The 27,676-nt window shown below is 33.0% G+C and overlaps 2 protein-coding genes across 3 annotated transcripts in view; both read right to left on the bottom strand.

Moving 5' to 3' along the window:
- Positions 1–4,686: 4,686 nt before the first annotated feature.
- LOC127454708 (M1-specific T cell receptor beta chain-like) overlaps positions 4,687–27,676 on the bottom strand; it is a 39,586-nt gene continuing 16,596 nt past the window's right edge. The window contains exons 4-10 of the mRNA XM_051722072.1: positions 11,539–11,877; positions 11,413–11,430; positions 10,288–10,348; positions 9,279–9,325; positions 7,876–8,223; positions 6,183–6,286; positions 4,687–5,623 (exon numbers count right to left, since the gene is read on the bottom strand). Coding sequence (XP_051578032.1) covers positions 5,603–5,623; positions 6,183–6,286; positions 7,876–8,223; positions 9,279–9,325; positions 10,288–10,348; positions 11,413–11,430; positions 11,539–11,877 — 938 coding nt within the window. The 3' untranslated portion in view covers positions 4,687–5,602. The remainder of the gene's footprint in view (positions 5,624–6,182; positions 6,287–7,875; positions 8,224–9,278; positions 9,326–10,287; positions 10,349–11,412; positions 11,431–11,538; positions 11,878–27,676) is intronic.
- LOC127455216 (T cell receptor beta chain MC.7.G5-like) lies at positions 9,895–17,307 on the bottom strand. 2 transcript variants are annotated; one of them, XM_051722924.1, is made up of 5 exons: positions 16,855–17,307; positions 11,539–11,877; positions 11,413–11,430; positions 10,664–10,767; positions 9,895–10,348 (listed from the first exon to the last, which is right to left on the bottom strand). In XM_051722924.1, the coding sequence occupies exons 1-5, from the start codon at positions 16,922–16,924 to the stop codon at positions 10,331–10,333; spliced, it is 549 nt and encodes a 182-aa protein (XP_051578884.1). In that variant the 5' UTR covers positions 16,925–17,307; the 3' UTR covers positions 9,895–10,330. The 2 variants fall into 2 exon arrangements, with proteins under 2 accessions (XP_051578884.1, XP_051578885.1); XM_051722925.1 differs by lacking the exon at positions 16,855–17,307 and adding an exon at positions 14,553–14,854.

Genomic DNA, 27,676 nt, shown 5'->3' on the forward strand with positions numbered 1-27,676 from the left:
GTCAGTTTACTCTCTTTTTCCCATATCCCTTTATTCGGCCATGTTCAGTCTGCCTGCTTTGTGTATCCAATAATGTATCTAAGGCAGGTGCAATGTTTTGATTTACCAATAGTTTTTCTTCCTCACTACACTACAAGAGATTGTGTACTTCATGCACTCATATAATAATAATAATAATGGAAGCATAATGTAACAATGGGTATGTTTTTCTTTTCAAATCCACTATTCTTGCAGGGTGTCTTAAGAAACACTTCATACAATTTTAAAATAGACTTTGTAGTGTACAAACGACAAAATACCATATTATGTAAGTGACCAGCTTCCAAATGAATAATATATAATAAGTGAACAGGTAAATAAATGTAAACTTACATTTATACATATTTAATTAAGCCTGTAAATTAAAATGACCTGGCTTCAAATTTCACTAAACTGATCTCTTCTTTGCCAAAAAGAAATGGAAATTTTATGGTAAAATATAATAGGATTATTATAATTATAATAATTATTTTATAACAATAATTATTTTAACTATATCCAAAATTAAGCTAAAACAAACTAAAATCATAAATAGAAACAATCAAAACACATCTAAAAATAATACATAATTATTTAAACAAAGTATATGTGTTATTAATCCTGACATCACAAAGAACATGCTTAAATGTATATTACTATATGCATATACATATATATATATATATATATATATATATATATATATATATATATATATATATATATATATATATATATTCTAAAGATAATCAATGCAATATTCAGTGAATGTTGAAAGGAAGATATGCAATAATCTAAATTCTAAAGATAATCATGCATAATTAATTACCTTGCAAGTTAAAATGTAATTTAACATAATAGAGCCATTGCTTTCACATTCGAGCAAAAACTAGACATGAATCCAGCAGATGGCGCTAAATTAAAGCCCAATGTATATTAAGAGGGTGGAGCTGACTAACAGAGCACAGGATGCTCTTACATCTCAACCACCTTACCGGAAACAGAGAGTGTGTGTTTATTTTTTTTTTGTAAACTTATGGAAACATTTGCTTTGTTCGGTACCATACTACCATATGCTGTAGATACTTCATAAATAGTAAAAATAGTATGGTGCTGTAGAAGTATTCTATTCTGAACTTTGCCTATATCTACACATGGGACAGGTCCCACAGGTTTGGTTTTAGGTGCCATCAAGTCAATTCTCTTAGAATAAATCAGTCGCCATATCTAGTTAAAGTGTCTTAACTGTGTTTCCTGTTTAGTTGCAGTGTTCTTTAACTAAAGACCTGTTATATGTTTATTTTCACATATTTGTATTTCTTACATGCTTTTTAGGCATCAGCATTTATTTACTAATGCTATTTAGCTATCATACAAAACATAATGTAAGTAACATTATGTCAACTCTCTACATACTAGGGTTAAATGTTCTGCTTAGACGCAGTGTAAATTGCTGCTAGAGTTGGTTTCATGGTGGCGAAATAAGCATGCTGTTGAACTTAATAGAATTTCAACCATTAAAGTGAACTCTCGTCTTTACCCCTTCTATCACCATTATCTTACTTAACTCACTCACTTAACAGAGATAGACAATTAAATGCAACACCCAATTCATTATAAAGAAATGCACAGAAATGTCATAACAGGGTGTCATAATGGTCAGAGCTCAAGATGAGACATCCACTTAAGATTTAACAATTCCCTCAGGTCAGTCTTATTTGCAGACAGCTAAAACCACCTTTGTTATGATAAGCTTTAACAATCTAGTTACAAATTTGACAGCGTCTTGATCCACAGAGACTATGCTTTTTACAGGGACAGGCCCCCTGGACCAACCTGTGGTTTAGGGCCTTGCTCAAGCACACAGTGGTGATAGTGTATGGACTGTCCCTTGTGATATCTGAACATGAAACATTGTGTGTCAATAAAAAAAGTTACTCAGAGGTAATAATATAATAATAATTATATATTATATTATTTTCCATTTTCAATGAGTTAATTCTTTTCAATAATCAGTTCATCAACATAATTTTCAGGATTTTAACCCTTTAAATGCCAGTTTGTTTATATAATGCCACTGTTGTTTTTTTATGAAAAATGCACAAAAAATGAATTATTTTCATATACTAAATGCTAAGGGGATTTTTCTTTCTTTCTTTCTTTATTTGTATTTTTTGGGGGGATATGTCAATGATTAGCAACATTGATTTTGATGCATTATTATTTTTTGTGCAGTGTCAGATAAAAAAAAAAAAAAAATACACAGTACCTTAGAGGACAAAAATGTCTGTCAAAACACTGCCATAAAAATATTATATATTCATATTATTTTCCACTTTCACTAACTTAGATTTTTTTAACCAACATCAGTCCTGATCATAACTACCAAATATTCATTCATTTTCAGGATTTTAACCCTTTAAATGCCAGTTTGTTTACATAATGCCACTGTTGTTTTTTACACACACACACACACACACACACACACACACACACACACACACACACACACACACATACAAAACAAATTCTGACATCCATACCAACACACCCACAAAATTTTTGCTGCATCATTTGTTCAATTGGCCTGCAGTGCTCTATAATACAGCAATCAGAAAATAGGGAAAAAGCATGTATTTGCTCCATAGGCTAAACATGAGAAAAATGGCGCCATCTGGAAGAAAATATAAAAAATGTACATTTTGAAGCCAGGGCTCCGGAATGAAAGCAGAATATCATAGAATTCATGATTTTATGCTTTAATGGCAATGGTATCAAATATTGTAGTTTTAATGGGTTTCAATAGGGACATTCTGTGTAACTATTTTGTGTACACAGTGTATTATAGCTGTATTATAGGAACTGAGGTTGAAATATCAAAATTCCCCCACAAATACACACCTTTGGCTAAATTTATGCCGTTGGGATTAACACAGCCAAAATGACTGAAAAAACAAAAATGAAAAAGACAAAAATGTCCCGAAGGTCGCACAAGGGTTAAGTAACCAACCTACTGTAGATCTTTAACCACTAGGTTGCACCATCTAGTCCCACCTCTAGGGGCACATCATATTTGTATTTATTTAATCCTCAAGACTGTGCTACAGTATGTTTAGTTATTCATGATGCATTTGTATTTGTCTCTCTTGTTTGTATCACTACAATGGGCTGCCACTATATGTAAGCTACAAATTGGATCAAAACTGACTTTATAATAATATTTCCAAGCACCACATATACTGTATATAGGCTACTCACTGTAATTATTTTTGTTCATCTCAGGCCTTCAGGTAAACCAAAACCCAAACGAGATCATTATTCTACAAAATGCACCAATGAAGGTCACCTGCTTCATTACAGGCACTGATAACCCAAACCTGTACTGGTACCGTTGGACCCAAAAAGATGGCTTCAAGCTGGTGTTCAGTTCGTTGGGTGTAAGCATGATGGACCCAGCAAGCGAGGGGGATTTTATGTCCAACAGACCAGAGTCTCTGCAGATAGTTCTGGAATCCAAACATGTGACCCAGACTGGTTCTGCTGTTTGGTACTGTGCAGCCAGTCCCCACAGTAAACTAGACTAATCTGAATGCTGCACAAAAACCCTAAGGGTTGAAAACAACTTCTGAGTTAATATGGAAGCTCAAATGTAATATCCGAGGCCTTGTCTGTCTCAAATTGCAGTAAACTGAGTAATGCCTAGATTTTCCCCAGATATTATTTGCAGAATGTTTCATATAAACATACTGAGGAGTTATATTACTATCTTAAGTTTATTTTACATGTAAATATGATTTAATATACAGCATTTTTAGTGACCAGTGGGCACATACCTCTATATACTGTAGAAACTCCTATAGAAACCTACATATGCAAAGACTGAAATAATAAGGGTTTTTGCCCATTGGTCAATTAATGTGTGACATACCCATTTTTAAATTATTTTTTAAAGCCCAAATCAGCTAATAAGTAACAAGGGTATTTTATGTTTTTACTTTTGAATCAAGATGTTAACAAAAGCAGAATTGCAATATCTGTTTTGTGTTTTAATTGAAACCCACTAAGCATTTCAATGCTTTGCATTAGATTTATTGTTTTCTATATTAATTTGCAGATTGAGTGCTTTAAATAAACTTCATAATACAAGTTTCATAAATCAGTTGTTTCTAACATCATTTTGATGTATTAGGCTTCAGATTAATCACATTAAGCAATGGAAATGTATGAGTTAAACATGTTCCAGAAAAACAATACAGATGTGTGGGTGTGCGGTGCAGACTGTTGATACAATAACCTGCAAACATGCTCCACAAATGAATCAGCCCTGCACCAGTTTCCATGCAGCAGCTCTTTTTCACTGTTTGAGTGAGTTCTGAGGCTTGGGTGCTGCAGGTGTGTGTGTGTGTGTGTGTGTGTGTGTGTGTGTGTGTGTGTTGCAGGATTGAACATGAACATCTCAAGATTGTTCTGACCACATCCTGCCCAAAACCTCTGCACTGCTCGCAAAGAAATGACACCACATCCTGCTTTCAGCTACAACAGTCTGCTCTCTGACACTTAGTCTTCTGTAGGCCATTCAAACTAGAATAACTATTCCATTTAAGTTATTTTGGATTCTATTTACATTTTATAAAGAAAAGAGAAAACAAACAGGGTTTTGTTTCCAGAAGAATATATATTTATGTAATTATTAGAATTAAGTATGGAGGTGCATCAGGATAAAATTCACTCAAAAATGTCTTAAATGCTCAGACTCTCTATTTGTTTGTCTATAGTCGGTGTTATTTGCAAATGTTATTTCAGTTGCAGTTTCACAGTTCTTAGTACTTTTTACTTTGTCTTGTTCCAGGAAATTTAAAAAACAAAACAAAAAAACAGTTATCTTTGTAAAGCTTTAGAGTTCACATCATGAGAAAACTTAGAGGTCACAGGTCATACAATGTCTTATTTTTCTTGATTCAATGGAATTTTCTTACATAACTGAGATAACACACCCACATTTTCCAAATGTGCAAATTTTCCACTGTGAAGAACAGATGCAAATATTCTCTCTTTCTCGTAAAGCAAAGGATGCAGTTCAATAAATAATATTTTAGTCATAGCAAAAAAGTAGAATCCAAAATGCCAAGAACAAAAAGAAGAAAATATTTTGGTAGTTTTGCATTTTACCTGAACAGCAGGTTTGTCTCACCAAGACAAATTCCTTGTATGTGTAAGCATACTTGGCAATAAAGCTCAGTCGGATTCTTCTGTTTCTTCTAATTCTTCTCATGATTAGTTGCGTTTTCCTGCTTATAGCTTTAGCTTAACCAGTCAGTTTATGAGTTAATACTTGATATGTGTGCTAAACTAACAAGGAAGTGTCCAGATTTGAGGGAAATTCTTCATATTTTATTATATTTTCATGAAATATGATAAGATATGACTTTGAAGGCATACAATCTCAAAAGCAAACACTGCTACACAATTATAAGCATGAATCAAATAAAATACAGCAAACAAGCATCTCGCAAATATGACGTAAAAACAGCTCTGATCTCTCAGTGGTGAAGATGATGACAAATGTATCTCAGTCCTCTGGTAATTATTTTCCGTTTATTGAAAACTGTGGGAAAAAATATAGATCATAATTATATTGGATAAAATATATACTGTATACAGTAATGGCCGCAAAAGTATTTGGACTCTTAAACTGTATTAATATCATTGCATTAGATAGATATGCGATAGATATACTTTAATAAAAACACCTGAATAAACTGATTTCATACATCTACAAAATATCACCTTGGCACCAGTTGGTTAAAAGTAATTAGAAAAGTTGGTTGTACTTTATTTTACAGTGTAATTACAGTACCGAGTAATATTAATTAACAACATGTACTCACTATAGGTTTAGAATTAGGGTTAGGGTTTGGTTTAGGGTTATTTGCATGTAATTATGCATAATTTACTGTTATTACTATAGTAAATACATGTAATATGTATAACAAGGACACTTAAAGTGTTATCGAAAAATTGCTCAGTGAAGTTAGTTCTGTGAAAAGGTCGAGCTAATTTTAATGCAATGAACATGATGTGACATGAATGTGTGGCCATTGCATATGATTTCTGGATTGCCGATTTGATGATGTGAGATGTACAATATGACTATTGTAGATTACCTTGAGTTTCCACATCAGACCGCCCACAATCAGAGCGTACAGCACACTCTTGGAGAGGAACAGGATGTAGCCAATGCCAACCGTGTTCAGTGACCTCAGATTTACTAATATCACAAACATGTAGTTCAAACACAGTGAAAAGCAATGATTGTAAAATCATACAAATGTCACACACACACACACACACACACACACACACACACACACACACACACACACACACACACACACACACACACATATATGTGTGTGTGTGTGTGTGTGTGTGTGTGTGTGTGTGTGTGTGTGACATTTTTTTTTACAGTCCAAGCAATGAACATACCGTGGCCCCAACAAGTATTTTCAAACCTAAACCACACTTGTATTTCATTGCATTAGATAACAACATCAAATCAAGTAGCATCTGCACACATATGTTCTCAAACTTCACTCTTCTTAGCCATTTTTCAATTACTTTTGTTTTAACCAACTGCTCCCACAGTCATTTTTAGTGGATGTTTGAAGTCAGTTCCCCTCAAGTTTACACAGGTGTCCTAGAAGAGTGTCCAAATGCTTTTTTGTATTAGTTTTGTAGAGTATATCTATTGTTTTGTAATTAGTTCTGTCAATCGCTATTTTTTTAATCAAAATAATTATGACATGACGATTATTTAACAAATTAATCACATATACCAATATTTGCTGACATATGCCCCCAAATAAAGTTTATTCAAAATAACTGATACATAATAATTCAAATAATTATAAATATAATATAGGCTATATAATAAATATAATAATTCAGTTTGAAACTTGTTGCATTATTATGGAAGACAAGAAGTCAATTACAAGTAGTCAGTTAGAAGTCAATATATTGTTTGTTTTATTCCCACATCATTGAATAGGTCTAAATTCGACAGCAATCCATTTTGCAATTAAATCCAGTCAATATGTTCTGCTCTCACAGCAGGACAGGGTCTCGGTTCAATCTGCATTATTTATAATTGTCAGTTTATGTACATGCATGTCAGAAGGACGCTTCTGAAGTGTCTTTGGTATTCAGTGTCATAAACATCGCACATTTAGGATGTTGTGATAAGTTAAAAGTAGCAGAAACTTAGAAAATCACATCTTGAGATTCCTGTATTTTGCTGTGGTTCTTTACGCTGTCAAGAATGCATCCTGTGTGTATTGGCTCTTATTCTATGGCTGCGCTCTCTGTGAGGTTTAATGAGTCGCATGGACCACCCCATGCTGATGTGGCTCGTAAAAACACGAAGTTGCACTTACTTCAATCTTGAATTGCTCCAATGGTACAAAAATATGTAATTTTATTATGACATTTCCATATGGGTCAAAGGTGCATGATTCTGTTTATTTTTTATATAATTAACTGCAATAAATGAACGCATTAAATTGACAACGCAATTTAGAATATTTTTCTTTAAAATAAATGCTGATAGTTGATGTTTTGTTATCTAATCCAATTACATTCATTTATTTTAAGTGTTACTTGACTCAAATGTCCACATACCTTAAGGCCACTGTATCATGATTATTTTGTTCACTTGGAATATACACTCATTTTCAATGACAAAAGCATGCTTACCTCTACGATCTGGGGGGAAAAAAATTAAATTCACACTTTAAGATATCGTATCCATGTATTGCACTTTAAAAACCTGATTATTACATTATTTTCCAATTTACAAACCTTTTTGGCCTCTTATGCTGTATCGGACATTGATGTATTGCTTTCCATTGTAGAAATGAACAGTGCAGGTGAAGATATTTTTGGGGTTCATCCAGTCTGCATCATCAACTTTCATTCTGCTGGTGATAATGTACTGTAATTTACTCTTGTCTTGTTGGGGTGTAAGGTCAGTTGCCACTTTGGTCTTTATGTCTTTGCCATTTACTTGCCAGGTTACATGGACATGATCAGGATAAAAGTCAGTGGCTACACACACCAAAGTTGAAGTTTTGTCTATCTTGTTTTGGGAACAGATCTCTCTTGGAGAAGGTGGTAGGACCTTGACTTTGGGCTTTGAGATGTTTGCAGCTTGAAAAGGACAACAGATTATTAGAAAGGGTCATCAAATACTGCTGTGTAAATGTGTAATGGGGTCAGTGAAGTCAGTGAAAATGGTCCCCACCATAATATAAAAACAAACATGTTGGTGTGTTTGTGTGCTAGCAAATTAACTTGATATGAGTGCTCAGACCAGTTTCCAAAAATGCTTCTCTTTTCTACCCCCACAGTCACATCAGTATGTATCAAGTACCCGTTTATCAACACTCAGCCAGAAATGTGTTCCTTTTAATGTGTTCCTCATATTACTGGATATATTTTAGTGTGATCAATAATATTACAAAGGCCTTTATACAATAACTCCCTTTTAAACCACCGTCAATCATTACTGTGGGTGAAAAACAGAAGTATGGCTTCCTCGCAACTGAAGACATTTTAGAAATATAGAAGCTGTTATTTTAGAACTACATTTAGTTTGATATTGGCTTGATATACAGGTAATCAGATATTTGATGGGATTGTTGTGGAGAAGAGTGAGGGAGATTAGTAAAGAGCACTCTTCTCATTATTATTATTATTATTTTAAATGTGTACATTTTGTTTTATAGGTAGACTGTAACAAACCAAAATCAAAATATTTCAAAATATAAGTGTCCCCTGAAACATACATACCCTGGTTGGCAATCATTGTATTAGATTGTGTTTTATGCTATTATTATTAGTTTTTTCATCCTATTTAGACCTGTAGTGTATTATTAATATTTCCTATATATATATATATATATATAGTTAGCTTTTTTATGTTTGATGAAAATGTAATACATTTTAGAAATTATAAATAAATAATAAAAAAAAAATCTTAAAAGTTAATTCAAATTTTACATATAAAAAATTACTTTGTAAGTGTCCGTTGTAGTGTTCTGTGCGCTCCTAGCTTTCTACAACCAATGCATTTTTCATTTGCATGCATTGCATCATATTACCCATTTTACTGCATTCCAGAGATCAAATAATTGAATATCCTGAATGGTGTCTACTTAAGTACCACATTAAAATTGCAGTGTAAAAATCAAATTCAAACTTACCCAGAACTGTTAGTTTGGTCCCTTCTCCAAATTCTAGTTTTGCGTAGCTAGTACACGATGATTTATCTCATTACATAAACCTCAACAACTAACAGCTAATAATGGGCAATAGTAAACTTTTTTTTTTGGGGCCCCTTTTCAGTTTTAGACTATGAAAGCCATAGTGGCCTCCCAGCTGTTGTCTTAAGAGGCCTCTTGTAAGTAGCAAAATGGACTGAAATGTAGCTTGTCTAATATGAATTACTGTGAAACAATATATTGGTCTTTGTTAGTTCATGATACCCTGTTTATTAACAAAGGTTAACTAATTGAAACTTATTGTAAAGTGTTACCTGAGTAGACTAATACATCTGATTAATAACCACTGAATAATAAATGTTACTATATTGTTACATGGTCTAATACGTTTGTACATTTAATATCAATGTCGTCAGTCAGCACTGACAGTTCACATTAAAATACCTGAGTGATGCTTTTGAGACTTTTGCATGTATAACGTGTTGCAATTAATTACACATTTAGACATTTCTTTCAGTTATATCATTTATGTGTTATTCTGCTCTAAATAGTAGTTTAGATTGGTGGATCGTATTTATATAGAAGAATTAAGGAAACCTTTGTGGATTTTCTTATATGCTATGTATTTTCTTTATTTATATATGAAACAAATTCAGAAAACAGAAATGAGAAAATCAGAAATAAAAAGTCGTAGTAAATTTTACAATGAAAAAATATTCGGCATAATAACTCTGTAAGCAAGTCTACTAGACTGTTATGGTAATATGATGTGAGTTAATACAAATGGAAAGCTTTTAAATAGCAAAAGAAAAGAAAAAAAATAATACAATTATAACAGAGATTTTACAATGAATTTGCTATGTAATATTTAGCACACTTCCATTAAGGTAAATCCTCAAAACACACAAACAGAAAGAGAAAGAAAGAGAGAGAAACAGAGCTACAGCATGTTGAAAATTTCCTTTCCAAGTGTAACTGGATGGTGGTTCACTTGGCAACTTCTTCAATCCGTGATTTCATGAGTTTCAGTGTATTCACTTGCCAGTTGAACCCTGGGGAACAGAGAGCACATAAACGTCAGAGAAAAATAATTGTATCTTACAAATAAATTGCTAGATATTTTAATAAAAAATCTATATCTATCTATCTATCTATCTATCTATCTATCTATCTATCTATCTATCTATCTATCTATCTATCTATCTATCTATCTATCTATCTATCTATCTCTGTGTGTCTGATCATCTGTCCAAATTGTCAGATGATCACACTCCAATAAACAGATACATAGTCCTAGTGCACAAAAATATTAACCAAACACACAGACACATTTGTGGCATGGATTTTCTCCAAAATATCAGCCTTACCTGTCTTAATACAAATACCAAGATGATAAGGCCGTACAGTCCACTCTTAGCAATAAACACACCATATCCCAGCTTTATCATCTGTGCTGATTTTATGTGGGTTTCTAGAATTTAAGAGATCACATAATAAGAAAGGTGTAAATCTGCTTTTAACATAGTAGAATTAATTAAACCTTAATTCCAATTCATTCAATAATTTTCTGTAGAAGTGCTTGAGCCTATCATAGCACGTCTTGGGCCGAAGGCAGGGAAACACCCTGGACAGGTGGCCAGTCCATCACAGGGCTAACACACACACACACACACACACACACACACACGCACGCACGCACACACACACACACACACACACACACACATACACATGTTGGTGCAGCTATCTTTATGAGGACTCTCCATAGACATAATGATTTTTATACTGTACAAACTATAGATTCTATCCCCTAACCCTAACCCTACCCCTAAACCTAACCCTCACAAAAAACTTTCTGCATTTTTACATTTTCAAAAAACAAAACAAAAAAAAACATTGTTTAGTATTTTTTAAGTGATTTGAATTATGGAGACACTACAGATGTCCTCATAAACCACATTTATAGCATAATACCCTTGTAATTACCAGTTTGTAACCTAAAACAAATGTCCTCGTAAACCACCCAAACCCACCCACACACACACACACACACACACACACATACGTGTACACACATTTTGAACAGACATACATGAAGAAAAGAGTGAATCCTTACCTCGGTCAAATCCGCTACCTGTAAATTAAAAGAAAACCGTATTAAGAAAAAAAGTGCTTTGGTATTTGTTTAAAAATATTAAGACCCAAACATATGGAAATTATACAAATTATGCATAATTCGTACCTTTAATTCCATTAACGCTGGATGAATCAGTCAAATATTCACTTCCATTATAGAAAGAATATATGCAGGTAAATATGTTTTCTGCTTTGTTCCATTTCTCTTTTGAGACTTTGAGTCTGCTGGACATGTCAAATCTTCCATTTGTTTTTTTGGTAGCTTCATTGTCTGTTGCCACACCGGCGGCTACTTTTTTGCCTCCAATTTTCCAGTTTATTTGCAGATGATCTGGGTAGAAGTTCATGACCACACATACAAGAGTGATGAACTTCTTACATTTCTCCTTTTCAGAGAGCGCAGTAACTGTTATATTTTCTGGTTGACTGACTTTCAAATTAGAATCTGTAAAATAATATTATAAAAACATGTGTGATGACAATGCTGACCATCTCCCCATTCTGCTCAAACTAAAACAAAAACAAATCTGCAGTTTTATGAACATTATATTATTATTATTATCACCATTACTATAACTTCTAAATAGTTTATATATATATATATAATGATTCTATTAATGCATACATGTCTATATGACATCATTTTCTATGAATACACTTAGAATAAATCTCCTATAGCCCATTTATACATTAAATGTGTACATGCACCACTTGCAGAAAAGTACAAGAAAACCTCAATTTCCAAAAACAACAAGAACAACAACAACATCTACTATACTATGTAAACAGCCTCCATTGATTAAAGCACAGTAAATCCAGTGTAAAAGTCTGAATAAATCATTCTTACCAAGAACATTTAGCTTAGTCCCCTCACTGAAATAGGCAGGATATGTACCAGAGCACACTGAATCATAACAATGAAAATCTAAACCACACTCAATCTGATGTTTATGATGTATACTGTACCTAAATATCAACTTCACATTTATTGCATTTTGTTGTCATCTTACTATTTATATAGTAATGCTGTTTTTATGTTGTCTCTGTGTGTTCCTAGTGTTCTGAAATAGGGTTTGATATTACAGTTAAGACTTTGGAATCATTTCTTTAATATATTTTTGTGGTTAATTGTTTCCACAGTTGCAATCATGTTCAGCTGCATTTCTACAGCTTATGTGCTAAACTGCTTGTTCAACAGGAAAACCACAGACACACTTACAAAACACTAATTTAGCCAGTACAGAATTATATGCTGTTTATGAACATATATTACTTGATAGAGCATTTACCAACAGTATGATAGACTTTCCGTACGAAAATACTCATTCTTAGAGTGCAAATTTGCTAAAGTTGTAACATTCAGAAACCTTCAGAGCTAAAAGTTTTATATTACATACAAACTTACAAACTTAGACATTCAACTATTGGCATTGGCTTTTCTGACAATGCAAAGTGGTTCACAGTTATCCAAACTGACCCCCCGAAATAACAATGTAGTCACTCCTTACCTAGAACAGTGAGTTTGGTCCCCTGGCCAAAGTATGCAGGTCTGTTGTTCACACTGCTAAACGGCTACAGTAAAACAGCCCCTATCACTTTAACCTGATTACATTCTACAATGGCATGACTATGATGCTCAAAATATTGATTTTTAACACAGCTTTACACCACAGACAATGCATGTTGACATTGTGAGAAACATACTGTACTATGTTAAGTCAATCTATTCTATTTTTCCTTGAAATGCTACTAGATTTGTTGTATCGTTTCATAGCTTAGTAAATACAGTTAGTTATCTGAGTGATAGCAAGGGGAACAAGTGTCTTTTTTAAGGTTTGGATTTAGAAAAAGTGATTAATAGCAATAACTATTATTAAGATTTTTTTTTTAAGAACCCTTTCAACATTTTCACCAATACAATTCACAAAGAATACTGACTGAGAATATAACAAATGACAAGAATTTACCTTTACATTTAGTCATTTGGAAGACGCTTTTATCCAAAGCGACTTTCAAATGAGGACAAGCAAACAAAGAAAAAAATCTTACCTAATACAGTAAGTTTTGTGCCATTGCCAAAGTATGCAGGGTTGGCATTGTTCACACTGATTGTAAGCTACAGTTAAAACCTCAGCTATGGTCAAGATAATATGAACATTGCATTTAAAGACTATTCCAATACACGAATAACAACATAATTAGACATATATTGCATTAATCCTCCATTTAACACAATGAATCCCATTAAATAGATATAACAAACAATATTAATTTCAAAGCTCTATGCATAATGGAGTCATCAAATAGCATCCATTTAGATCTGAACATCAGAGAGATATATTGGTTATTTCTAAAATATCACACATATTACTCACCTAGAACTGTAAGTTTAGTGCCATTGCCAAAGTATGCTTGATAGCCAGAGTTCACACTGATTCTATACTACAGTTAAAACCATAGCTAAAGTTGGATCATATTAACAGTGTAATTTTTCCCATGATACCTAATATTTTTTTTAAAGACATAATTAGGCCTTCCTCAAGAATCTAACTATATCATATTATATTCTGTACCAATACTTATTCATGAAGAAGCCATTATATAGATATAACTAAGGAATATGAATATTTTTTCTTTCTGCAATTACCTCTATTTTTCATTGACTTGAACTAAATCATAGTGCTGTAATTCTAGCAAACAGATGTGATAATGCAAATCCTCAGTCATCAATGAAATAGCATTTAGAGTTCTAGGTTTCTTACCCAGTACAGTTAACTTTGTTCCTTTGCCGAAGTAAGCCTGAGCAACACCAGAGTCACAGTACACATGTGCACTAACAAATTTACTCACAAAGACAAAAGCTAAAGAATCTGTTTTTGCCCCATTAATGCTTTATAACTACATATAGGCCTTTCCTTAAACTTTAGAAAGATTACTTTAGCCCACTGAGTAATCATTTCTCAGATCATTTGATAAATATCACACATAAACGATATTATTTTCATGGCTTTTTGCATAGACAAGTCAACAAATAACTTCCTTTTAGAGCTGAACGTCAGATAGATTGGCTATGTTTCTAAATATCCTAATACATTCTTAAACATTTTGCGATTTACTCACCTAGAACTGTAAGTTTAGTCCCATTGCCAAAGTATGCAGCACTGCCCATATTCACATTGACTCTATGCTACAGTTAAAACCTCAGCTGTAGCTGTCATAAATATTGTGACTTATCTCACCACTCACAAAACTTCATTTTCAATAACCCAATTACATCAGAATTATTAAGAACTATGCAAATGTAATACATTTATCTACAAAATCAATAGTACTTGATATCAAAAAGCAATATGCATGCTTTTAATTACCTCCACTTGACATAATTCATGGTGTGAATTTAATCTGATTGTGCTTTAATGTCTGCTACATGTGTTTACAATGCAATTAATGAAAGTTGTGTTTCTTACCCAGTACAGTTAACTTCGTTCCGTGGCCAAAGTAAGCTTGAAATGCACCAGTGTCACAGTACACATGTGCACTAACAAATTTACTCAAGACAACAAATGCTTTAGCCTTATTTTATTTGAAAGGAAGCTTCTTGACTATGTCCATTTTGGATTAACTACTTTAGCCTAATTAGAATTTACCATTTAATACATTTTTTTGAAAGCTCTTCACATAGTGGTATCAACCAATAGCATTTTAGACTTGAATGTAAGATATCTACAATCCTAAATATCCTCATAGGTTCTTAAATATCACACAGAATGCTCAAATTACTCACCTAGAACTGTAAGTTTAGTGCCATTGCCAAAGTATGCTGGACTGACATTGTTCACACTGATTATATGCTATAGTTAAAACCTCAGCAAAAGTCAGTGATGCAGACCTTGCCATCTGACAGGATTCATAACAGTTCAGTGTTTCTTACCAAGTACAGTTAACTTTGTTCAACTGCCAAAGTCTGCCTGAGAAGCAGTGGAACAGCACACACGGGCACTAAATGTATTCAAGACAACAAATGCTAAAGCCCGAGAGTGTATTTTTACTCCATAATACTCCATAAACATTGCTCAGCTATGTCAATTTGATGTTAGAAAGATTGCTTCAAAGAATACTTCCCAACGAAAATGTTTTACCATTTACAGTATGCCATGTGACACATGTATATTATACAGTATGTTATAAACACACAAACACTAGTTTTTCTCCATATACATACTGCATAACATCCACTAACACTGACATCCACTAAAATCCTTTTAACCCAAACATCATAGAGATATATACTTAAATATCCTTATAAGTTCTTACATATCACACAGAATAAACAAGTTACTCACCTAGAACTGTAAGTTTAGTGCCACCGCCAAAGTATGCAGGGTCGTACTCACACTGATTTTACTCTACGGAGAAAACCTCCTCTGGATCATTCCAGCACATTTAACTGCTTTTTTGGGAATTTGTGTACACCAAAATGTATCCGAATGTTGTAACAAGTGACACTCAAATCTTATCTAATAAGGATCTCTAACAACAGATAGGTTGAGATAATGCAGCAAGCCACCTTTGTTTTTGAGCTACATGGCAAATATGATTTAATTATGATTTTTTTCTAATGTTTACAATAAAAAAAAATAATAAAAAAAAAAATCTTTATAAATGTCAACCAGTTTAGCAACATTAGCTTAATTTTTTGTGTCTTACCAAGAACCGTTAACTTTGTTCCACTGCCGAAGAAAGCTCGACCTCCACCAGAGTCACAGCACACAAGTGCAATAACAGAATAACTCAGACTTCATGAAGTTAAGCCCTGCTATTTGCTTTAACGCAGAGGCTTCAGAAATATATATATATATATATATATATATATATATATATATATATATATATATATATATATATATATATATATTATCTACCATTATATCTACGCTGATAAAGAAAACTTTTACTAATTAAATCCAAGTCTTAACATTACACAAAGTTTCCTGAATCCAAATGCCAAGTAAAGTCAGTGAATAAGATAACAGAAAAAAATTAATAAATTATAAATTCTTATGTACTATGCAAAATAAAGTCAAAATATTTCTTACCTAGGACTGTGAGTCTGGTGCCATCACCAAAGTATGCAGCATTGTAATTGTTCACATTATTTCTATGCTACAGATAAAACCCCCTCTTCTCTCAATTTCATCTACTTTTCATCACTCATTCCACAATATGGAGCTACTTATTCAGTGAAATACATTATGAACTTGGGACAGAAGGTAACTTTGGAATGCATATTTACTTCAGATATGGTAGAATGTCACCAAAATCTAGATTAGAATAAATGTAATCATATGTTTTGATACATTTCTCATGTTCACTTCTGATTTGATTAAGGATTGTCATTTAAAGAGTATAAAGTGTTTCTTACCAAGTACAGTTAACTTTGTTCCGTCACCGAAATACGCCTGAGCAGTAGAGGACACAGCGTACACGTGCATAAATAAAATTATCTAGGATAGGCGCTAGGTTTAGTCTCCGATCAGCAGCTGGTTACAGACTTAATGTTGAAGGAGTTTTCCCAACACTTCAATGCCAAATCTTACACATTAATTATATTCACTATAAAATGTCTCACCTGTTACTGTAACTTTAGTCCCACTGCCAAAGTGTTTAGTCTGATGTTAAACCCCGTAAGATTATGTCCCAGAACTATCACCAAAGCACTCTTGCTCAATGAACAGCTAATAACTTCAAGGTAAACTCCACATTGTTTGATTCATGAGCTCAGTTTGAAAAATGTGAGTTTGCAATGTTTAATAACTTAGAACATTTTAGCACTTAGATAGATGGACCTATTGCCACAAACAAGACTATTAAACACATTTGATCTGCTGACGTTTTGCATGTCATACCATTTGGTATTTCTACATCATTTCTACAATTATTATAATCATTTTTCTTACCTAAAACAGTGAGTTTGGTGCCATTTCCAAAATATGCTGGCATGTTGGAGCACAGAGTATCAAGACAGTATCACAAACTTCCATCTTACATAAACTCGCACAACTTTAAGTTGAGTTATTTCAATTACTAATTAAATGTGTCAATAGCATGATTTGAATTGAATTAATCTTTCACATTTACAAAAATGGTTCTTACCTAGAACAGTCAATCTTGTCCCTTCACCAAAGTAAGCTTTGCTGCTCCCAAAAGCACAGCGTATAAGCTCACTGATAAAATTACTTGGACTACATGGTCCTTACATTTAATAAACATACATGCAGATCAATTTATAGCTTTGTTATGTTAGAGTACTCTCCGTTTTCAAATGACACATTTTTTTTATGATTTTACTCATGTTATTTTACACTATCAAATCATACTATAGTTCAGTACGGTATTTTCTAAAACATTTTAAATGTAAAGATGAAGCATTACTTACCAAGAACTGTTAATTTCGTGCCGCCACCAAAATAGGCTTGATAATTGGCACAGCATTCGATTGTCATGGCAAAAACGGCCTCAAGTTCAATACTCAAATAATACATTGATATGAAACTGGTTCAGATGTTTGCTGTACACGCTAAATAATGTATATGTTCATCATAGTTGAACAATAATGGAAAACCGTCATCATGTTTGGATTACAATTTTTGTAACTGTCTAAACTTTCCATGAACATTAGAGATTAAAAAGTATGTATTAATAGTTAAAAAGTATGTTTCTTACCTACAACTGTTAATTTTGTTCCAGCTCCAAAGTATGCTTGATAAGCATTGTCACAGTGAGATGGTATGCACAAATTTGCCAAACAAGCTATGTTACTAATCTTACAATTGATTTTCAATTACATTGAGTTTGATGGGCTACATGTCATATTTTGAATGTGTTGTGCTGTTGCTGCTGTCATAGTTTAGTCATAATGAACAAAATATGAAAGTTATAGGCCAGACCCCAATATTCCATCAAACAGTAGGCAGTTGTAGCATTTAAACAGTTAAATAAAGTAAACTTACCTAAAACGGTCAGTTTTGTTCCCGGGCCAAAGTAAGCTTTTGTGCCAGTGGCACATTGCCAATCGGTGCTTCAAAATATGCATTAGAATTCCATATGCTTCCATGATCATACAAAAGTCCACCAATTCCTATTTTTCTTCCTCCTCTGTGTATAATATATAAATCCAAAATATACATTTATATGCCACTAGAAAATAATGAACAAACTGACCAGTCAGGCCCAACCTCACTTACACATACATGCATTTACTGCTAATAAAATATGTTGAAATTCATTAAAATGTGTGGGGATAAAAGGACAAAGCATAAATCTGCCTGTCCAGGAGATCTGTTATGTTTGAATGTTGAAATCCATGTGAAATCCTTGCAGTGTTTCAATTCTCTGTCACAGAGTAATTGACTGTACATAGAGGAAGGTTTTTGTACAGCAGCTCTATGGGATTGTATCACCGTGGCCCCCTGTCCCCACAGTGCTAAAACATTATACAAAAACGAAAAATTATCTTTCTCTCTCTCCCCCACACTCCCCCCTCATCCCCCCATTTATCTTTATTTTTCATCATTCTGTTGCACATGTTCTTTTTTTAATGTCTATCTGTAAAGTATATGTTACTATTTCTGTGATACTAAGAATTTGGGCAGGTGCATGTTCCTCCTAAAAAGGTCTTCCTGACAGTTTGACGGCCCCGCCCACATCCTCATGTAACAACAATCAAAGTAAAGAGTGGGTACAGGTACTTTGTGAGATAAAACAGAATTTCCAGAAAATGTTGTGATAGATGAGTACAGAGTTGTAATGGTCCTCTCAATATGGCTTTATTGGGTTTCAGTTATTTACTGTGTGTAAAACTAACTTGGTAACTAATTAAATTATTAAATAAATAAAAAATAAATTAGAGTGGTATTAATTACAGAATTAGGAGTTTTAGCACATTGGGAAGATAAAGAAAATAAACAGAAGATCTCAAAGGAACCTTTGAACTTTTTGCAATTTAATTTTGTTTAACAACAGTATAGTGCATGGTGACAAGAAACATATGACAACAATTTTATTCAGTTTTATAAAAAATAAATACAAATAATAATACATAAAACCTTATTTTATTTGATGTCTTCTGCAAGTAGGTCAGGACCTAGTTACTATGAAAATGTAACTTTCTATGAAGCCCATATTTATAATGGATTTTAAAGGCATTACAAATACATTTTACTGCATTCATAATATCTTACAATACACCTTATAATAAGTTATAACTTCTCATAAATAGTATAACTACAGTTAAAATACATTATAAGACTTCCTCTATTCAGATACTTTAGAGTACAATGCATTATAACACAAGCAACGTCCAATTTTAATGCAGCAGATGTAAATAAAAGTTAATCGTATAATGCTGTCATGCCAAAGCAGCATAGTGTAAACAGTCAAAAAGCTTTATGATGTGATCATATTATAAGTGGTCTTTGCCTGCTGTAAGTTACAAAAGGAATAACTTCTTATAAAAAAGCCATAACATACACTTGTAACATACAATACCTTACAAGTTAAACTAACATAATGGAATTATTTATAAAATAAGTCGCCAAATAAGATGCACAGACATTAAAGTTTATTGAATAGAGTCCATAAAGAATCAGTTAGATTTATTATTGTTATTATTATTATTATTATTATTATTATATTGGGTTTACACCCATGAAGACTGGCTACATATGTGAACAACATTACATATTTAGAGTTTCTGATATATTTTAACCTTAATGTATTTTTCATTATATCTCAACATTTACATTGGATGTTTGTTATTTTGTATTTTGTGCATGTGTACTGTGTATAACTTCCAGCATGACTTGTAATGTCTTATAACCACTTAAAATATCTTATGGATGTTTATAAGAAGACATTGTTTTTATCACTTACTTAAAGCATGCCTATTATATATATATATAATACATTATAACTTCTGCAGATACAATTAAATGTTGCTGGTGTTATAATGAATTATACTCTAAGGTATAACTATGAATAGGTAATTATTATAATGCATTATAACTGTGGTTACATTTATTTATGATAAGTTATAACATATGATATGATATTTTATAAGACAATATGAATGCAGTATAATGCATTTGTAACGACTTTACAATGCATTATAAAGATGGGCTTCTTAGAAAGTGTTACCAAATGTTTGTCCATTCAGAATTAAGTTCTGGGCTTTGAGCTAATTGTCCACTTTAACACATATTCTGCTACATGGCTATGATGAAAATTTGAATGAAAATGTGCACTATAGTATACATATAAATTAGGAGTGCCTGCATTAAATCAGTATTTAATTACAGTGAGTGTTTGTCAGCACTCACACTTCATAGGAATATGTAATACAGTGGCATGCAAAAGTTTGGGCACCCCTGATCAAAATTTCTGTTGCTGTGAATAGCTAAGCGAGCAAAAGATGGCCTGATTTCCAAAAGGCTTAAAGTTAAAGATGACACATTTCTTTAATATTTTAAGCAATTTTACTTTTTTATATTCATCTTTTACAGTTTCAAAATAACAAAAAAGGAAAAAGGGCCCGAAGCAAAAGTTTGGGCACCCTGCATGGTCAGTACTTAGTAACACCCCCTGACAAATATCACAGCTTGTAAAAGCTTTTTGTAGCCAGCTAAGTGTCTTTCAATTTTTGTTTGGGGGATTTTCACCCATTCTTCCTTGCAAAAGGCTTCTAGTTCTGTGAGATTCTTGGGCCGTCTTGCATGCACTGCTCTTTTGAGGTCTATCCACAGATTTTCGATGGTGTTTAGGTCAGGGGACTGTGAGGGCCATGGCAAAACCTTCAGCTTGCGCATCTTGAGGTAGTCCATTGTGGATTTTGAGGTGTGTTTAGGATCATTATCCTGTTATAGAAGCAATCCTCTTTTCATCTTCAGCTTTTTTACAGATGGTGTGATATTTGCTTGCAGAATTTGCTGGTATTTAATTTAATCCATTCTTTCCTCTACCAGTGAAATGTTCACCTGTGCCACTGGCATCAACACAAGCCCAAAATATGATCGATCCACCCCCGTGCTTAACAGTTGAAGAGGTGTTCTTTTCATGAAATTCTGCACCCTTTTTTCTCCAAACATACCTTTGCTAATTGCAGCCAAAAAGTTATATTTTAAATTCTTTAGTCTGCAGGACTTGTTTCCAAAATGCATCAGGCTTGTTTAGATGTTCATTTGCAAACTTCTGACGCTGAAATTTGTGGTGAGGATGCAGGGAAGGTTTTCTTCTCATGACTCTTCCATGAATATCATATCTGTGCAGGTGTCGCTGCACAGTAGAACAGTGCACCACTACTCCAGAGTCTGCTAAATCTTCCTTAAGGTCTTTTGCAGTCAAACAGGAGTTTTGATTTGCCTTTCTAGCAATCCTATGAGGAGTTTTCTCTGAAAGTTTTCTTGGTCTGCCAGACCTCAACTTGAACTCCACCGTTCCTGTTAACTGCCATTTCTTAATTACATTACGAACTGAGGAAACGGCTACCTGAAAACACTTTGCTATCTTCTTATAAGCCTTCTCCTGCTTTATGGGCATCAATTATTTTAATTTTCAGAGTGCTCAGCAGCTGCTTAGAGGAGCCCATGTCTGCTGATTTTTGGGACAAGATTTGAGGAGTCAGAGTATGTATAAAGCTTTGAAATTTGCATCACCTGGCCTTTCCAAACGATGATTGTGAACAAGCCATAGCCCTAACAAGCTAATTAAGGTCTGAGACCTTGGTAAAAGTTATCTGAGAGCTCAAATCTCTTGGGGTGCCCAAACTTTTGCATGGTGCTCCTTTCCTTTTTTTTCACTCTAAAACTGTGCAAAATAAAAATAATACACTAATATTGCTTAAAATGTTGAAAAGAATGTTTCATCTTTAACTTTATGCCTTTTGGAGATCAGTTCATCTTCTACTCACTTAACTATTCAGAGCAACAGAAATTTTGACCAGGGGTGCCCAAACATTTGCTTGCCACTGTATTTCATAGAAATATATACAATTTTTTTCCCTAGTCACATTTAGCTTCACCCAATAAAAAACAAATGTACTAAGTTTTTTTTGTCGTTGTTGTTGTTGTAAAAGAAAGTCATATCCTGCTTTGAAAAATAATTTGTCAGATGTTTATTTACAAAAAAAGAAAAGAAAAAGAAAAAAAATAATACAAATATTAATAATAAATTCAAAACAATACACCTAGAGTAATGTTCATATTTCCATATAATATGCTGAATTATGATGTCATCCCATTTTTAAATACCAAGGAGAGGAAGTTGACATTGCCACACCCCAAAACATTTGGTATCTCTAAAAAGGGTTTTGTTCACTTCAGGATACCCTAAGATTATCAAAAGTGGCATACATGGTCTCAGAGAACTATACAAAACGAACTGTTCTCTGCAGAGGACAAGCATGAATGGCTGTCTCAAAAAGCTAAAGAAATGAAAGAAATTGAAACAGAAACATTTGTGTCTATAAACACTTTATTGCTCATGATTATGTAATCAGAAAATTACTATAGGGAAACATACAAATTCTATATAAAATAAAAAAATGGTATGAATATGATTCCTGTACATAAGAAAAATATCAAGTGGCATTTGCTGTAATGAAAGATAGCACAGGCATACTTTTAAAGCAAACAAACAATAAGGTTATTACGTTTTAAATTATATGAAAGTATTTGGACACTTTCTGGTGGATCACTTGTCCATGTAATGTGATCCATGTAATAGAACATGTCTATAATGTACTTATCTACACCTATATGGTTACACTGCTAGGACACCTGTGTGAACTTTAAGGGAACTGACTTCATACATCCACTAAAAATCATTGTGGACCAGCTGGTTAAAAGTAATAATAATAATAACAAATAAAATAAAAAAAAATGGCTAAGAACAATTAAGTTCTGAGTAAGGTCTAGCACTTGTTTGGAGATGGCACCTGGTTTGATATTTTGTATTATACAATGAAATTAACACATTTTAATGTGTTGTGTGTTGCTTAGTGTTGCTTAAGATATGACATCAGATGATCATGCCCTCTGCTGCTGTAAAATAAAGTATAAAAAGCAGTGCTCAAATTACTCATATTATCCTGCAGAGGTCAGCATATGATCTTTAATTCAGAGACTGTTCATCAAATCACATCAAACAAAAGGGCTCTTCTGAGAGGTATAGCAACTGTATAAATGATACAATACCCAAGAAGAGCTATCATTATATACAGTATCTAATACTGTATCATTATCTGGATTATTGTATCTAGTTACAACGGCACCAGAAAGTGTTTGACCACACTTAAAAATGTATGAATTTAATTGCATTAGTTAAAAAATGTCTGCAAACAAATGATTCTTTCCTTAACTTTTTTTTTTTTTTTTTTTTTTTTTTTGCAATCACTTTTTGTCAACTGTTCCAATTTAATTTTAGTGGATATATAAAGTCAGTTCCCCTAAAGTTCACACAGATGTCCTAGCAGAGTAACTATAAATGTAGTTAAGTATATTAACTATGGACATATAATTGCAAAAACTCTTGTATACGTGGGGTTCATGTGTTTATTAGGGCTCACTTATTTTATATAACCTACTATATAATGTCATATAATATATGAAGTTACTTAGCCATATTATTATGGAGGTTAAATATAGGACATCACACCAACAGCTTTATTATCATGTATTCTCTGGCTGATCATTGTGGCTCAGGTTGAGGTTATTGTTCAGCTGCTTGACTAAGTTAAGGTACTGTGCAATACTTGAGGCGCAGAAATAAAAACCGGAGTCCTCCTCTTCAAGACTGTTAATCTCCAGCGAAGATTCTTTAATCTCAATACGAGTCATTGAGTATTTTGTGTCTTTGAATGGGGAAACTATTTCTACACTGCCTTTTCCAACAGACATAGCAATGAGGGACAGTTCACCTTGAGCCCTCTGTCTGTACCAGTACATATAATAATAGCTGTCATCATCATGATTACATATTATAGTCACTAGTTTACTTGTTTTACTAAATAGAACAGGATCCTGAGTGATGGTTAGTCCTCTTATTGATTCTGTTGAGTGAAAGAATATATATTTAAGTACATTTAAAAATAATAATAATAATAATAATAATAATAATAATAATAATAACAATAAGATAGTTGTAGATAACATTTTGATCACTTCAACGTGTAGTCGGGAGAAACTTACTAATAACCAATAGCAAAATGAACCCCAAACACAGCAGTCCCATGACTAAATGAGGAGTATCAATTCTTTGCCGTCTCTCATCATTACTAGATTTATTTTAACTGCCCAAATTCAGTTGTGCCTATGATCAAAAGGCAAAGGAAGTGATGTCATGGAATGTCTTTTGTGACAGTTAACATTTGAGAACATAACACATTGCATATGGTTTGCATTTAAATACACAGTATAAAGTAAAACAGTGAAGGAGCTAATTCTACTTGATCTAGCCGTTAAAAATTATGGTAACACTTTACATGAATATTCCCTTTGTTAAAGCTTTATTAAGGGTTCATTAACTGCTAATAAGTAATTTATAAATGCACTATAAATCATTGCTATGCAGTTATAACAAAATTAATAAAAAGGGTAACTTTCATGCCACACTTGCCAAATAGTGAGCATTTTAACTTACATGTTATAAATGCTTAATAAATTATCTTGTTCATAGTTATATTATTCAAAAATTTAAAATGTCCATATGCATGATTTATGTCACAATGGAGCAAAAATAGATCTTTATAGTGAGATTAAAAGGAGGGATTATTTCATTAAGCTAGAGTCTGCTTTGTGTTTTTATTCTTGCTGTGATGTCTTGACTCCCTTGTTGCCACTTTCCTTGTCACGTTGACGTCAAAAGAATGGTACTTCTCCAAGTGGAGTCCCAAATTACCTAGTCCTTGTTACCTAAAGTCCTCGCCAAAAACACTTTTCAGGTCTTCATGCTCATTCGCATTCACCATAAACCATGTAATTAAGCCTGATGACCATTAAACCATACTGAACTTTAGATAGGATTCTAAGTTTGGCAACTCCTTAATAAATACTGCATATGTGTTCGCTTAAAGGTAAACATTTTCACTATTTGGCAGGTATTGCATGAAAGTCACTCATTACATGTATGTTGTTATAACCACATATCCATGATTTATACTGCATGAAATGTATTTGGTTAAATAAGTGTTATTAATCATTTATAACATGTGAGGTAAAAAGGTTCACTATTTGGAAGGTATTGCATGAAAGTCTCTCATTTCATGCATGTTATTATGACCACATTTCAATGATTTATAAAGCATTTGTAAATGAGTTACTAGTCATTAATGAACCCTTTTTATAAACCCTTAACAAAAGGAACATTAACGAAGTGTTACCAAAATTACTTTCGATTGTGTCAGCTAATGTAGGTCAGTTGATTTAATTATACTAAATATTTGTTTTTGTTTTACTTGAATACAACCAATTAATTTAGATTACCTGCCTATTTATGCTGACAATTTTTTTTAAGTATATATAAATAATTACTTGGTTTTTGGATTTTCTATTATGCTAATACCATTTTTTTTTCTTTTTTTTTCTTTTTTTTTTTTAAAATTTTTTTATTTCAAAATTTGATTCCTTTAAGTACCTTGAAATGCCATGCACGTATCATTGTACACAAGCATGGTATAATTCAGTAAAATATATTAAAGTGCTATGGTACCACAGCAGTATTCTTAGTAAGGGATATTTATTGCTTTTCATCTTATTTATAATAACCTTAATAATAACAATAATACAATAAATTTCAAATTATTATTCTATCTAATCTAGATAGAATGTCTCAATCTTTTTACATTCCTCTTCACTGTACAAAATTAATTTTGTGGTTGTTGTTTGGCAGTGCAGCTGTCTATGATACTGTGTGCTTGTGGCACAGTAATAGAAAGCGGAGTCTTCATTTTCCAGACTCTCAATCTGCGGTGTGGATCTTTTTACTTCTGGACGGGTTGCAGTGTACTTTGAATTAGGTGTTTTAAATGGTGCTTCAGTCTCCACCAGATTTTGGCCAGCAGAAAATATAATCAAAACCAAACCCACATTCACTTTTGTTTACTTGTACCAGTACAATCTGTAGTGGTCGAAATCGTCATGGTCACATTTTAATATCACAGCTGAATTAATGTTAGCAAAGACTATTTTTGGCACTTGACGAATGACTCCATCAGATTTATCTGTAAAACAAGAGTGGTTCCTACATGTTAATTTTATGGTATTGCAAATGTTAATAAGCAAATGAAGGGGTTAAAAATAATAATAATAATAATAAAAATATCTAAATCAAATAGTCTTACAGACAGTCAGCAGTAAAATCATTGTAAGCCAGTTGAGCTCCATTCCGTTTCATAAATAAATCAGTCGCATGAATGTTTATTTTTGAGCTTTGACAAACTTCCTAGCAGGTTAACTTTCTATAGCAGCAGTCCAGAAAATGTCAACCTCCTATGATCGCACAAACTAATGCCTACACACACACTTGCAGCGAAGAGTAGCGGTATAAAGCAAATCTTGCCCCGACCCACCCGCGAACAATGAGACAAGACCAATAGATGATGTCATGCACAAGCATTTGTATCACGAATGAAACAGTATTGCACATGGAAACAGAGTGTGATGTTGTTGTTTTTTGTGGACAATTTACCTCTCTTGAAAATTACAATTTTAAAACACTCAGTAAATACAGTATTTGACTGTAACATAATGAATGGGAAGTGATTCCGTAATTCTAGAATGGAGCGCTGTCTAAAAATGTTCCTTCACATCACAGGAAAGCAGTTGGATTGGCAAATGTTGCTTCTTTTTAGTAATTTTGTATATTAATAGGATTATGCAGTTCATGATAATGTTAATTATTACATAAAACCAGTTGAGAACCACTGGATTAAAGAACACTTGTTGGTTTCTTGTGAAATCTGTTGAGAACCACAAAGGTTTCCAGCACTAATATCATTCAATCTAACTTTCCTTAGACCAGGTGTCAAATATATTAGGCTTCTTGTTAGACTGTGTACAGTTCTTGCTTCACTGTGCCTTGCAACACAGTAGTAAGTAGCACTATCCCTCATAGTGAGGTTGGAGACCAGGAGGTTGAACAAGTTGTCCTTTGTGTTAAGAATGACTTCAAAGTTCTGTGTTGGTTTCTCAAAC

Source organism: Myxocyprinus asiaticus, chromosome 17 (genome assembly GCF_019703515.2).
Source record: "Myxocyprinus asiaticus isolate MX2 ecotype Aquarium Trade chromosome 17, UBuf_Myxa_2, whole genome shotgun sequence".
Classification (NCBI taxonomy): Eukaryota; Metazoa; Chordata; class Actinopteri; order Cypriniformes; family Catostomidae; genus Myxocyprinus; species Myxocyprinus asiaticus.